This window comes from Branchiostoma lanceolatum, chromosome 9 (genome assembly GCF_035083965.1).
Source record: "Branchiostoma lanceolatum isolate klBraLanc5 chromosome 9, klBraLanc5.hap2, whole genome shotgun sequence".
NCBI classification, from domain to species: domain Eukaryota; kingdom Metazoa; phylum Chordata; class Leptocardii; order Amphioxiformes; family Branchiostomatidae; genus Branchiostoma; species Branchiostoma lanceolatum.
This window is the reverse complement of record NC_089730.1, coordinates 1,649,165-1,663,207: the sequence shown is the minus strand read 5'-3', so window position 1 is coordinate 1,663,207 and position 14,043 is coordinate 1,649,165. Positions and strand designations below refer to the sequence as shown.

The following is a 14,043-nucleotide window of genomic DNA, read 5'->3' as shown; positions in this document are numbered from 1 at the left end:
TAGCTCTCACACAACCTCGTATCCAGGATAGTGAGGGTGATTTCTATATTATTTGTAAAAAAAAAATATCGATTTAAAAGTTCATTTGGCATTTCATGTTCATAGTAAGCGCATTTATATGGTTATAATTGATAAGCTTTACTCATGTTTCACCCCATACCGGGAGAACCGTCTTCCTGTAAACCTGGGACAGAGAGCTGAGCCAGAATGTGTTTGTACCGTAAACTTTCACTCCGATACGTTTGACGGTTGATAATATCAAAAAGGTAAGTAATATTTCCATACAATGTGTGCTCAATGACAGGTAAACCATTTTTCATGATTTTGTGTGTTATTTTTTCTTCTTTTGCTTGAAATGTTGGTCTGCATGGTAACGTTATCACCAAGTCTCACTGAAACTATGTCGTTTGTTTTCTGCCCCCCTCCCCAAGTATGTTTTCTATGTGTTTATACTCATTACCTTCGTCAAGAAGGTTATTCGTTGATGCTTGTCTGTGTGTCTGTTAGTGAACAGAATAAGCCGAGAACGCCTGGATGGTTTGTTGTCGTAGTTGGTGTGTCGGTGTGTATGTGGGAAACCTCAAGATGATTAGATTTTGGGCGAAGTGCTTTGCATAATTAACGAGAAAAGTGTAAAAAGGTGTTATGTTGTATGCTAGAGCATTGTGTTCTGCCTGGGACGTGTTGCCGGTGTTGTTTCGAGGGGTCAAGGATAAGTGGTAGGGTTGCGTATTTGTCATGTGGGATGCAGGAAACTTGATAGTTGGGACAAATTGGCTTGTCACTCAAGCTGTCGGCAGTGGTATGAGAAAGCTAGCAGCAGAAAGTGGTGTGGAATTTGGTGGAAGCAGACCAAAATTGGATATACACTGCCTTACATCAGGAATTCGAAGAACAATCAGTAGTGGTGTGTCACAGCATGGGGATAGGACGGTGTTCAGGGTAGGTGGGTTAACCATGTTACATGTATATCTAGGAAGGAAGAGGTGATTTATTAGTATACGTCATACTGTATGGTGTACATGGAGGTTGTACATGGAGTATGGATATGTATTGCTGAAGAAGTATTTGATGAAGGGTGGATGTAGTATATATAGATATCAACTATGCAAATGAAGACCTCATTTGCATAATTAATGAGAATATACTATAACTCAAGGTGGGCTTGATGGATGGTCATGATTTTTGGTATGTAGATAGCTTACGTGATGCTTTGTATGATTGGATGATAATTATGCGAATCAGATTCTTATTTGCATAATTAATGAGGTAATTTTAAAAACCCGCTGTGTTCCATGATATGACTATCCAAATATGTGACATTTGTAACCGAGGAAGATAGGAATGTTGATAGATAGAAAATATGCAAATGTAGGCCTAATTTGCATAATTAATGAGAAACTACTTTAATTCCATACTAGTAAATAACGGACGGCAATTTCATACTTGTGGCATGTGGAAGTTGTGTGAATGTGAACACCATTGAATCAATCATGCTAAAAAGGACCTCATATGCATAATTGATAAATGTTAGCATAACATTCTTTGTTAAGCTCATACTTTGGACAACTTATGTTATTTGGGTGAAGACGATCAACTGGTATGATTTATAATTGATGAGACACACTCCTAATACGTCAGTCATAGGTTAAAATCATTTGGCAAAGGTATGAGGTCGTAGAACTCTTGTTTCTATATGAGTGTGTGTCAGTGTCTGTGTGTTTGTGTGTGTGTTTGTATTGGGCCTTTTTATGTTTCGCCAACGAAACATATTGTTTTTGTCACGTTTCTTCTCCTTCTCCTCCTTCTCCTCCTCCTCCTCCTCCTTCTCCTGTCAAACATTCAAATCGCTTCTTCTCGGTCGTCTGTCGACCAAATTAGCTGAAATTTGGTATGCAGGTAGAGTACGTGTGTACCCCTAGACCCTTTTTTGATTTTTTTATATAAGTTTCTAAAATGATTTTATCGAGGTTTTTTGGTCAGTTTCAGACAAAAGTCGCACATTATGGCCTCCAGTGCCGTGGTGTTGAAACCTAAGGACCTGAAATTTGGTTTAGTTGTGCATTGGATATTTACCCAAAGGACCCCATTATTTTTTTTGGTATACACTACTTCAAAATGATTTATTTTGCAATTTTTTAATGGAATTTTTGGTTATTTTCTCACAAGTAGGGCATCTTGTAACATAAGCCCTCCTACACTTCCCCTGTCTGGGAGTTAAAACCAAGCAGATGTGAGGAGGTACCTCTACTAATGGTATTACAGAAAGTTATATGTACCTAATGTTACATGGTACGGATGTTACATTTGAGATGTAGGTACCTATAGGAAAGGTGAATACACCTGACAATAAATTATGCTAATGAGGACCTACTTTGCATAATTTCTGCATAAAGTTGTATGTCCCTTATCGTGAAAGCTGCGGATGTCATCTTTGAGATGTAGGTACCTTTAGGAAAGGCGAACACACCTGGCCATAAATTATGCTAATGAGGACCTATTTTGCATAATCTATGCATAAAGTTCTATGTCCCTTACCGTAAAAGCCGCGAATGTCATATTTGAGATGTAGGTACCTTTAGGACAGGCAAACACACCTGGCCATAAATTATGCTAATGAGGACCTCAATTGCATGATTTATGCGTAAACTGGTAATTCCCTTACCGGAAAAGCTGCAGATGTCAGATTTGAGATGTAGGTACCGTTAGGAAAGGTGATCACACCTGGCCATGAGTTATGCTAATGAGGACCTCATTTGCATAATTGATGCATAAACTTGTATTTCCCTTACCGTGAAAGCTGCGGATGTCATCTTTAACATGTAGGTACCATTAGGAAAAGTGAATGCACCTTGCCAAAAATTATGGTAATGAGCACATCATTTGCATAATTTATGCAGGACCTTGTATTTCCCTTACCGTACAAGCTGCAGATGTCATATTTGAGATGTAGGTAGCTTTAGGAAAGGTGCACACGCCTGGCCATGACATATGCTAATGAGGACCTCACTTGCATAATTTATGCATGATGTTGTATTCCCCTTACCGTAAAAGCAGCGGATGTCATCTTCAACATGTAGGAAAGGTGAAAGCACCTGGACATAAATTATGCTCATGAGGACCTCATTTGCATAAATTATGCAGAAACTTGGATTTGCCCAGGAGTTATTTTGGGACAGCCCACTTCTTGCATGAGGAGGAGTATGGGCGAAACATGCTGAATTTGCTCTTAAAGCAAATGACGGCCAGTCTAGTGTGTGTATGTGTTTGTGTGCATGCGCGCACATGTGTGTGTGCACGTGTGTTTGTGTGTATATGTGTGTTTGTATGTATGGGACCTTTTGTGTGTGTGTGTGTGTGTGTGTGTGTGTGTGTGTGTGTGTGTGTGTGTGTGTGTGAATCCTAGACAGCTCGCCCCAAGTCCAACTCGCCCCAACTACATTTACTACCAACTCGCCCCAAATTAGGGCTTATTAAAGCCTGGTTTTATACCGGTTTTACATCCATAAATCCTACTTCTAAATATTACTTTACATGTTGATAAACCTTGTGACTCTAATTTAACATTTGTTTTTTTTTGCTGGGCACGTATTTAGCAACGAACTCGATCGGGATTCGCTGGCGGGCCCGGTCGGCACGTCAGCCCGCTGTGTCACCGTGTACGGCTGCTAGCTCTAGTCTCAAGCATGGCGATCAGAAATACTGTTGCTTACCTTATGTGCTAGGAAACTTTAAGTAAGCATCTTGGAGCATATACTTGAAGAATAGTTTGAGTCAGCAGTCATCAGCCATGCTTGAGATTACAGCGAGCGGGCGCAGGTCCCGGTGACCCCGGCGGGCCGACATGCAACATAGCCCCCTGGCGCCCTCGGCATCCATCGGCGTTAAATGCCGAACCAGAGAAGAGAATGTTCAGATTTGAGTAACGAAGCTTTGTTAGCATGTAAAGTAATATTTAGAAGCCAGAGATATGCATATAAAACCAAGTTTGATAAGCCCTAAACTGGGGCGAGTTGGTCGTAAATAGTTGGGGCGAGTTGGACTTGGGGCGAGTTGACCTGTTACCGTGTGTGTGTGTGTGCCTGTGTGTGCCTGTGTGTGTCTGTGTTTGTATGGGGCCGTTTGTGTGTGTGTATTTGTGTGCATGCGCGCACACGTGTGTGTGTGTGTTTGTATGGGGCCGTTTGTGTGTGTGTGTTTGTGTGCATGCGCGCACATGTTTGTGTGTGTGTGTGTGTGTGTGTGTGTGTGTGTGTGTGTGTGTGTGCTTTTGTGTGTCTGTAAATATGTGTGTCTCTGTATAGGTGTCTGCCTGTGTGTCTGTCTCTGTTACTAAGTAATGCAGTGAGCGATTTCTGTGTGTGCTGAAAAAGGGTTCTCACCACCTGATGAGAGAGTGAAGTGTGCCATGGCCCTTTTTTTTTCATTTCAGAAATTTTCGGAGAATCGCTTAAAACCAGGCATGATGTGGGTCTCCTCGTCCTTCGGTGATGGTGACATTGATGTGAAACCAGCCAAGAAGAGTGGCAGCATCAAGTCAGAGAAGAGACCATTTCCCGGCAGTTCCAGTCATGGACACAAAGTAGTAGAGAAAGAGGAGTATGAGGGAGACCTGTGGGTGGAGGTATGTAGAATTTGTAGAATTTGAAAGTTGGGTGCTTTAAGTTTAAGTTTAAATCCAGTGTCTAAGTTACACTACACTACAGATAGTTCTTGACTTTCTAAGGACGCCAAGCCAATTTCTCTTGTGTGTGTCGTTTATTATGCAAATTAGAATCTGATTTGCATAATTTCCGTCTAATCATACAAAGCATCACATAAGCTATCCACATTTCAAAAAATCATGACCACGCATCAAGCCCATCTTGAGTTATAGTATTTTCTCATTGATTATGCATAGTTGATATCTATTAATATTTCTCTCTTCCTCTGTTACATATGTCAGATGTTTGGGAGTCCTATCATGAAATTTGGCGGATGTGTAAACTTTCCTCATTAATTATGCAAATTAGATACTGATTCGGAGTATGAGCGAAACATGCTGTATTTGCTCAGGAGCAAATGTGATGTATCTGTATCTGTATAGCCGGTATAACGGCCCTTCGGCGTAACACACCAGCTTCGCAGGCACGCGGCGCGGCAGCAGCTGGTTGAATTACACTGTACGGCCTGTCACACCTAACTTTTGCACATCTGACTGCAATCGTTCTTTGAAGCTATTTAGTAAAGGTGTTCCTACAGCATCTAATGACAACGAGTTCCATTCTACTATGGTTCTCGGGAAATACAAATTTTTGAACACACCAATCCTTGGTTTATAACTCTGGTACTTAAAGGCATGACTATTTCTTGTCCTTCTCTGGGCTGGTATTAGATAATTATTAGTCGGTACATTCACAAGTTTATTAGTCATTTTGTACATCATGCAAAGCCTGGATACTTTTCTTCTGTCTTCAAGTGACTTCCACTGTAGATCTGTTTTCATTTTAGTGACACTAGCACCCCTGTCATAGTTGTTCGTGCAGAACCTGGCAGCTTGGTTCTGCACCCTCTCCAGTTTAGCCTTGTCTTTCTTTGTGTATGGATCCCATACTGTTGCAGCATATTCAAGGTTTGGTCTTACTATAGACGTGTATGCAAGTGCTTTTACCTTTGTTGGGCATGCCCACAAATTACGTTTGATCACTCCCAACGTCTGCTTAGCCTTAGTTGTTACTTTGTTAATATGGGTACTCCACTTCAGTTCAGTTGTTAATGTAACGCCTAGGTATGGGTGGCTTTTTGTTGTTGCTAGAGCCTGTCCACAGAACTGGTAGGTGGTTACAACTGGGGTCCGTTTGTTTGTTATGTGCATGATGTAACATTTTTCCGGATTAAACTGCATAAGCCATTTGCTTTGCCATTCCTCGAGGGCGTTCAGATCTGCTTGCAGGAGTGAATCATTCTGTGTAGATAACTCTATATATAACAGGCAGTCGTCGGCAAATAACCTCACATTTGAATCAAGCTGGTCTGGCAAGTCATTTATGTACAAGAGGAAGAGTAATGGTCCCAAAACAGTTCCTTGAGGGACGCCTGACGCAACTCTAACTGGAGCTGAGGTCTTCCCTTCTACCACAACCGTCTGTTCCCTATCGGTCAAGAAAGCCTTTGACCAACTTACTAGTAGTGTAGTGCCTTGAATTTCATAGTACTCCAGTTTTGAGATGAGTCTTCTATGTGGGACTTTATCGAAAGCTTTAGTAAAATCAAGTATTGCTAGATCCACCTGTTTTTTACTGTTCAGTGCACCCGCTATGTTGTGAACTGTTAATATAAGCTGTGTTTCTGTGGATCGCTTTGCTCTGAATCCATGTTGATAGTCCGTCAAAATGTTGTAAGTGCTTCATGACATGGCTGTGAATAATGTGCTCGAGTAGTTTGCAGGATATACAGGTCAATGAAACAGGTCTGTAGTTGCTGGGGATCGCTCTATCTCCCTTTTTAAAAATGGCACATATATTTGCTTCCCTCCAGTCTTTGGGGATTTCTCCTGTGTCTAGCGAGTGTTGGAAAAAATTAGCACAGGTGCTTTTTCGGTGGCTGTCATTTTGAGGAACCAAGGTGGTATTTGGTCTGGACCAGATGCTTTAGATGGATTAAGACCTTGAAGCATTTTTTGACACCATTAGGGGAAATCTCTATGTGTTCCATGGGAGGGGTACAAGGCTGTCCGAGAGTTGGCATGTTCGTCTTCCTCTGTAAACACACTTTTAAACTGTGAACTGAGTGCCTCTGCTTTTTTCTCACTATTACTGATGATGGAATTCCCCATCTTTGGAGGGGCTACACCAACAAGGTCTCTCCTTAGGCCTTTTATATACGACCAGAATGTTTTGGGTTTGTCAATTATGGCCTCCCCCAGTATGTCTGCCACATATTTTGAATGTGCTGCTCTTATGCTTTTCTGTACCCCCTTCTTAACTCTTTTGTATTTGTTCCAGTCGTCTTCTTGTCCTGTTCTCTTAGCTTTGTTGTAAAGATGTTGTTTCTTATGACAATGCCTTCTTAGGTTTCTGTTGAACCAAGGCAGGTTGTATCTGCTTGATGTTATTTTACTAGGGATGTGCACGTTCATAGTGTGCTTCATGACGGCCTTTCTAGTTGTAGTTGATATTTCGATTTGCCCAGGTGTTATTTGGGACAGCCCATTTTTTGCATGAGGAGGAGTATGGGCAAAGCATGCTGTATTTGCTCAGGAGCAAATGAAGGCCTTTCTAGTATACAGTTGTTGTTTTTTTGCTCTGAAACCCTTTTAGAGCAGGCCAAAGAAAAAGCATACATGTAGCCAATATCATGCAAAACCTGTTACAGATATATACGTACCCTGCATTATACGTGCCATTTCTGTCCTACTAGCGCTATTTTTGACAGAGGTGTTTGAAATGGAACAGGGGGTTCTATATGTTGAATATGGTGTGATCAGTCTATTCTCCATATGGTCTAGATCTGATTACTAAGACAGTTATCCATCATGCCTGTTACAGGTGAACCAGCCCATCTCTGTAGCTGACCTAGCAGTCCATCCCAAGAAAGTGGCTCAAGTTCAGGAGTGGCTGAAGAGTCATGTGCTGTCAGGTCCTGTCAAGGACACACCAATACTGCTTCTCACAGGTCTGTCAATTCATACTCATATAGTTTTTGATTTTTATTAAAACCAGGTGATTTACAAATCCCGTTTAGCCACTGACAAAAGGTTACAAAGTGGATGTACCTGAAATGTCTGAATATCACCTCATTGAATCATTAACATATCCGTAGGGTTTCTTTCTCTACATACATGTAAGCCCATACTGATTTGATTATATGGATGACATCCTCTAGGAACCAAAGAAACTGATGCGAGCATGCCAAAAATAGTCGGTCAAAAAACAGTTAAAGTTTGTGTACGGAAATCGTGTGTAGAATGTTTTTACCAATTTTTGTCAATAACAGATAAACCTTCATGCAAATATTTCTTGTTGTAATACAGGTCCACCTGGTGCAGGTAAAACAGCTACCCTGAAGCTGTTAGCCCGACAGGAAAGTCTGGAGGTGCAGGAGTGGGTTAACCCTGTCACAGAGGTGCACCAGCTGTCTGCGGACGACCCCACCGCCCCCCGGGGGTCGCGCCAGCTGCCCCAGGCCACCGTGTTCAAGGACTTCCTCCTAAGGGCCAGCCAGTTTACCAGCTTGTGCATGGCAGGTGGGATAGCCCTTTTGTAACAGTCACTGGTGTGTTAGGCAGCCTTTAAAGTGATATTGTCTTATAATTACACAGTCAAGCAAATGGACTAGACAGATCAATCAAGGATTAATGACCTGTGTTCAGGTGTTAACGCTGACATACCATATTTTCTCGATTAAAGCATGCACTTTTATACTTTTAGTAATCCAATAGGCATCACAAGTCATTCCAAAGTCAGGGTGTATACTTTATTTAAAGGTTGCGTACTGCAGGGCTCGAAATCTATCTATCTATCTATCGGCATCCTCGTTCACCAGGACCCTTCCGCTCCACGTTACATCGCTCGCAGAAAGGGCCCTGGTAACACGGGATGGCATCCATGGTTATTACGATATCGCCACCAAAACAGCTTCAGCCAATCAGAGGGGTTAAAACCCGTTTGCTTCCTCTCATCGGAAGCAAGCGCGCAAAGAACGCTGGGAAGCTATCAACCAATCAGGTTACGTGTTACTGCTAGCTCATTAATTATTCATGAGCTACAACTGCCGTTTGTCCCAAATAAGGGTTAGCTCATTAACTATTCATAAGCTACAACTGCCGTTTGTCCCAAATAAGGGTTAGCTCATTAATTATTCATCAGCAAGTCTCGTCGACCTGCAATAACCATGGATGCCATCCTGTGTTACCAGGGCCCTTTCTGCGAGCGATGTAACATGGAGCGGAAGGGTCCTGGTGAACGAGGATTTGGGTGAGCTTTTGAGACAACCGCGGAAGACTTCCATAAATTGTTTTGATAGTAGCGTTTTCTGTCCAAGAAATGTTCTGTGCCCTGCGTAGTAGCTTTGTGTAGGTCCCATCCAGTCTGTTTTGGAGCTGACTGGTAAGCGTCCAAGTTTCTGCACCGTAGAGTAGTATCGGTTCCACAAGGGTAAGAAAAACTTGTACCTTCAGTTTGTTAGGAATGTTGGATTTCCATATTTTGTCCAAGTGCATGTGCACCAGTGTGCATCCAAAATTCTTTCTGTGCACCTAATTTTTTTGTTTGGGTGCACCAGTCGCCTATTTCCAAAAATGAATTTCAAGCCTTGGTACTGCCAGGTCCAATTGGAAGAGGACCTCAAATCCTTGCTCAAACAAGCCAGAAACTGTGATGCAGAGATGCATGGCTCAATGCCTGCCAATTTGAGAATTTCTAACTTACCTGATCATGAGTTACCATAGGCAATTCGCAAGTGAATCTTTTATGAGTCTAAGTAATAGCATTATTTAGTCTTTTTATTTTAGGAAAATTACTTGGGGAAATTTGAATTTATCCGGTTCAAATATGTTCAAGATCAGTGGTCTGGATAAGGGGGGTAGACTTAATTCGAGTTTTATTCATTTGACGTCTTAGCTCTGCAAATTTGTTTACAACTAGCCCTGAATCAGGGGTGCATACTTTAATGGGGGTGCCTTATGACATTAATCAAGAAAAGATGGCCTGGCTAGTTACTAGTACAGTCAAACCTGTCTATAGCGGTCACTCAAGGGACTGGCCAAAACTGGCCGCTAAGGACAGGTGGCCGCTATGGAGAAAATGTTGATTAATTGACCATGAGTGACACATGTTTTCAGTACCCACTGAGATACATTTATTCACCGTACAGTACACATGTAAACAGGTAAGGCACATTTTAGAAGTTCGATTGTTGTTCTTTTACTCCTAGTTAGTTAAGAACAAAATACATGTTGCTCAGTTGTCACTTACTGTTCGTTTTCGACTGTTTTCAAACATAAAATCGTGGCGACAATTTTCCTCTTGATGCGTTGGTTCGGTTTCCGCGTGGCTTGTGTTGATCAGCATCTACCATTATGCTAATAGGGTACTCAGAAGAAGGTCGCTCTTTTGAGGGCTTTTTGTCTTTTCAGAAAATTGCAACAGCCCAAATTTTACATCATAGTAATATCATCCACATTCATTTTGAAGCTTTTGGTTTAATAATTATCCTCAGTGATACTTTGCAGCAAAATAAATTTAGTATATTATACCTCCGTAACAGTGGTGTCTTACGTTGACCTTTATGCTGCTACCAATCCAGATTGTATCAGCGCCATTTTGAAAATTGCGTGAAACACGTTTTGAGCACAATATTTGAATGAATTCCCGGTGAAAACGGAAATAGGGCCGGCATTCAAACATTTCGCGAACTTACCGCATCAGGTACATGTGTGGGTTATATTTTCCAAAAAGCTGTCGTAATATTTGTCCAGTCGAAATGCACAGAAATGGTCAATTTTACCTCGATGTACAAACGCTTGCCAATTTTGTGAAGAAAATTATTCTTGACTTCGCGTCAACCTCCTTGGTCAAACCATGGATTTTCTAACAAAGATAAAACATTCTGGTTTTCTTTATTATGATCCTATCCAGTTGAGTCCAAAAAATTTGATAACTGCGTGAAAAAAGGAAGATTTTGAACCCGGCGTGCGGTGGCGATGCGGCTTCTACCGGCGCGCCGTGACCGTTATCGGCGGTGTTACTGTACTCGCGGGACCGAAAATCGTCTGGCCGCGACCGCGTTGGACAGGTGGCCGCTATAGCCTAATTCTTAATGCTTATGTCAATGGGAAAAATCCAAGGGACCTACAAAAAGTGACCACTATGGGCAGGTGGCCGCTATGCAAAGGTGACCGCTAATACAGGTTTGACTGTACCTAATTATAAGCGCCATAACTGCAAGGGAAAAGCAGGTCATTAACATTATTAGCACATAGCCAATTCAAACTGACACCGACAATGTTAAAAAGTTTAAATCACATCATTCCTACAACTTAGTACAAGTGTGCGCTATTGGCCGTTCATTAATGCAGGGCTTTCTTCTTTATTATACGATGCTTATGATGTTATCATAGCTTGTAGAAAGTACTTCAAGGTCACACCAATTTAATTTGTTGCTTCTCGGATTTTTTCAGAAAAAAATCGTAGCGACAGGCCAAAAAAAAGAAGAAAAAAAGAATGTTTTGCAAATAGTCTGGGGTAAAGATAAGGGTTTATATACATGTAACATAAAGAATAAGAGGATTGTTCAAGTTTCAGCTTTGTATGGCTCATTCTATGCAATGCACCCCTTTCTTTGATCTAGTACTATCATTTCAGTAACAAAATTACATTTTGCCATGTAATATATGGATTGAAGATGAGAAATAGTTTTAATAAATGAAAAATTATAACTTATGATCTATGTGACCACACTTTTTAAGTATGTGCAGGCCTTAATAATCCATTTTGGTGGCTATCGAGTTTTACAACTGAATAGATAGTAAAATTGGAAGTTAAATTTGTGAAGGGGAATAGTGACCCAATTTTTTTTCTTTTCAAAATGGGTAAAACAGGACAGGCTATTTCGAGAAGCAATAAAAAAAGGTGGCGTGGCCTAGAGAGAAAAAAAAAGACTCTTTGTACACAACCAAGTGTCTTATTCCTTTGTCCATCCAGGAGCTCCCAAGTCGGACCTGAAGCTTGTGCTGGTGGAGGACTTTCCAAATGTGTTCTACAGAGACAGGTCGCAGTTTCACGACGTGCTGAGACACGTGAGAGAGGTGGGCTGTTTTCCCGTGGTCTTCATCGTGAGCGAAACATCCGGGAATGACAGCCGAGTACGCGACCTGTTCCCATCTGAGTTACAGCTCCAGCTGAAAGTCGACGTCATCAGTTTCAATGCCGTAGCCGCCACCAACATGCAGAAGGCTCTGTCTTGTGTACTTAACAAAGAAGCTGCTAGGAGGAGCTCCTTCAAAAGGCCGGACAAAGACAGGATTCAGGAGGTAGTGCAGGTTAGCGCCGGCGACATACGCAGTGCCGTCAACCTGTTGCAGTTTTCCAGCCTCAGAGTAGCCATTGATAGGACTTCTAAAGTGCTGAAGAAAGCTTCTACAAGCAAAGGGAACATGTCAAAGAGCACAACAAATAAACATAAGCCAGTGAAGGAAAAGGCAAGTGCAGAACAAAACGGAGGAAAGGACATCTCTTTATTCCTCTTCCGTGCTCTTGGGAAGATCTTGTACTGTAAACGTTCGGAAGAAGAGGAGAGAGGTCTTCCCCCGCTCCCTCCACACCTCTGGGATCAGAAGCGCCTGCCCATGTTAATCGAACCGGAGACGGTGGTCCACGCGTGCCCCCTCAGTGCAGAAGCCTTGTGCCTCTTCTTACAACAGAACTACCCTGAGTTTATATCTGAAGTGACGGAGTGCGAGACAGTGACACGTTACCTCAGCGATGCGGACGTCGTATCATCAGAATGGTCGGCACGGGACACATTAAGTCACTACGGCGTGTCAGTAGCTACACGAGGTCTCATGCACGCGAAAACTGCGGTCAGTAAAGGAGGGTGGCGACCGCTGTACAAACCTGAGTGGTATTCCGTACAGCAGAAATTCCTGAGTAACCGGAGGACTGCGGTAGGGAAGTACGTTGACCAGTGTCTGCCAGCGGTGGAGTTATTTACACAGAAACTGCCCTTCCTCAACCAGATCCATCCGTCCCGGAATACCAAGCCCCGCTTCACGGCAAGCCTGCGCGCTGCTAACGCCAGACCGCAGAAGTTGGAGGAAACGGAGGCTATTTTTGACGAAGAAGACGGGGAGACTCAGGCATTGCCGTCCCTCCCACTTCAACAATGTACTGTCCCTAATGAGATAGATGATGAGGTCATCATTGAAGAGTATGACAGTGACTGATAATAATTGCATAGAAATAGAAGGTACAAAGACTGTAACCATTGAACAGCAAGTATGGTAAAAATGGAAATGTTTGTGGTGGTTTTATGTTTTTCATGGTGACTTAGGCCTCTTCACCGCAAACATAAAACCACCGCAAAAATATATCTTCTGTCTTCAGCTCACCTTGTTTCAACTGCGAAGGCAAAACCACCATGAACACTTAATTTTCCCCCACTGAGAAATTGAATCCCAGTGAACATATTCCCTTTTACAGTATCTTTCACATAGTTGAATTGAAATTGATATTTGCTCTCGTTCTTAGTAAACGGTGAAGTGTTGTTAGACATCACTGCTATACATGTACCCTACAAATTCACTTGTTTCCTATCCAATTTTCCTAGTGAAACTTGAAGTTAATAAATACACATACATGGCAGATGTTCGTTCGGAGCTCTGGGATGAAATTCCAGCCTAATGAATTTTCAACTAAAGACATAAATATGTACATGTATATATGTATACACTGTGCAGAGAGTCAAATGTTAATTATACACTTAGTAATAGGACCAGTGTGCAACTTGTTATTCCAGCCTGTTGTTATTCTATTTGCAATTATTTTTTTACAGATGAAACGGAAATAAAAATGATAAAGAAAAGTTGAGTGTCCTTGTGACTTGTCATTCCCCAAGAGTGTATACCATCATATAATGTATGTGACCAAATGCATTGAAATCATTTAAGTAAGATGACATTGACTTCTTTTGAATAACATCCTCTGGACAAACCAAAACTAATGCAAGCTTATTTTTAAAACTGATGCTATCCTTGAAATCAAGTCATCGTCATCATGTCGGGCGGGTTGCCCGGACTAAGTCAACCCTCTTCCTCCAGTCGCTACGGTCCGCCGTTAAGTGCTCTAGATCTTCAGCCCTCGCCGCTACATCCCCAGCAAGTTGGTCAATGTAGGTCTGTCAGGGTAGCCCGATATTGGAGTGTCCATGAGTTGGTGTCCAGAGTAGGAGTTCACTTACGAGCTCATCTTTGTTTCTATAGCTATGCCCTGCAAACCTAGCCCTTCTCTCTCGTATGGTTGAAGATACACTTGGTTATGTTCCACACAGACTGTTTCCAGGATTTGT

At 42.0% G+C, this 14,043-nt stretch overlaps 1 protein-coding gene across 1 annotated transcript; it reads left to right on the top strand.

The window, feature by feature from the left end:
* Positions 1-11: 11 nt before the first annotated feature.
* On the top strand, positions 12-13,560 carry LOC136442500 (cell cycle checkpoint protein RAD17-like). The gene is made up of 5 exons (XM_066439390.1): positions 12-266; positions 4,433-4,624; positions 7,527-7,653; positions 8,012-8,224; positions 11,682-13,560. Exons 2-5 carry the CDS (start codon positions 4,463-4,465, stop codon positions 12,920-12,922), a joined length of 1,743 nt encoding a protein of 580 aa, XP_066295487.1. The 5' UTR covers positions 12-266; positions 4,433-4,462; the 3' UTR covers positions 12,923-13,560.
* Positions 13,561-14,043: the final 483 nt, after the last annotated feature.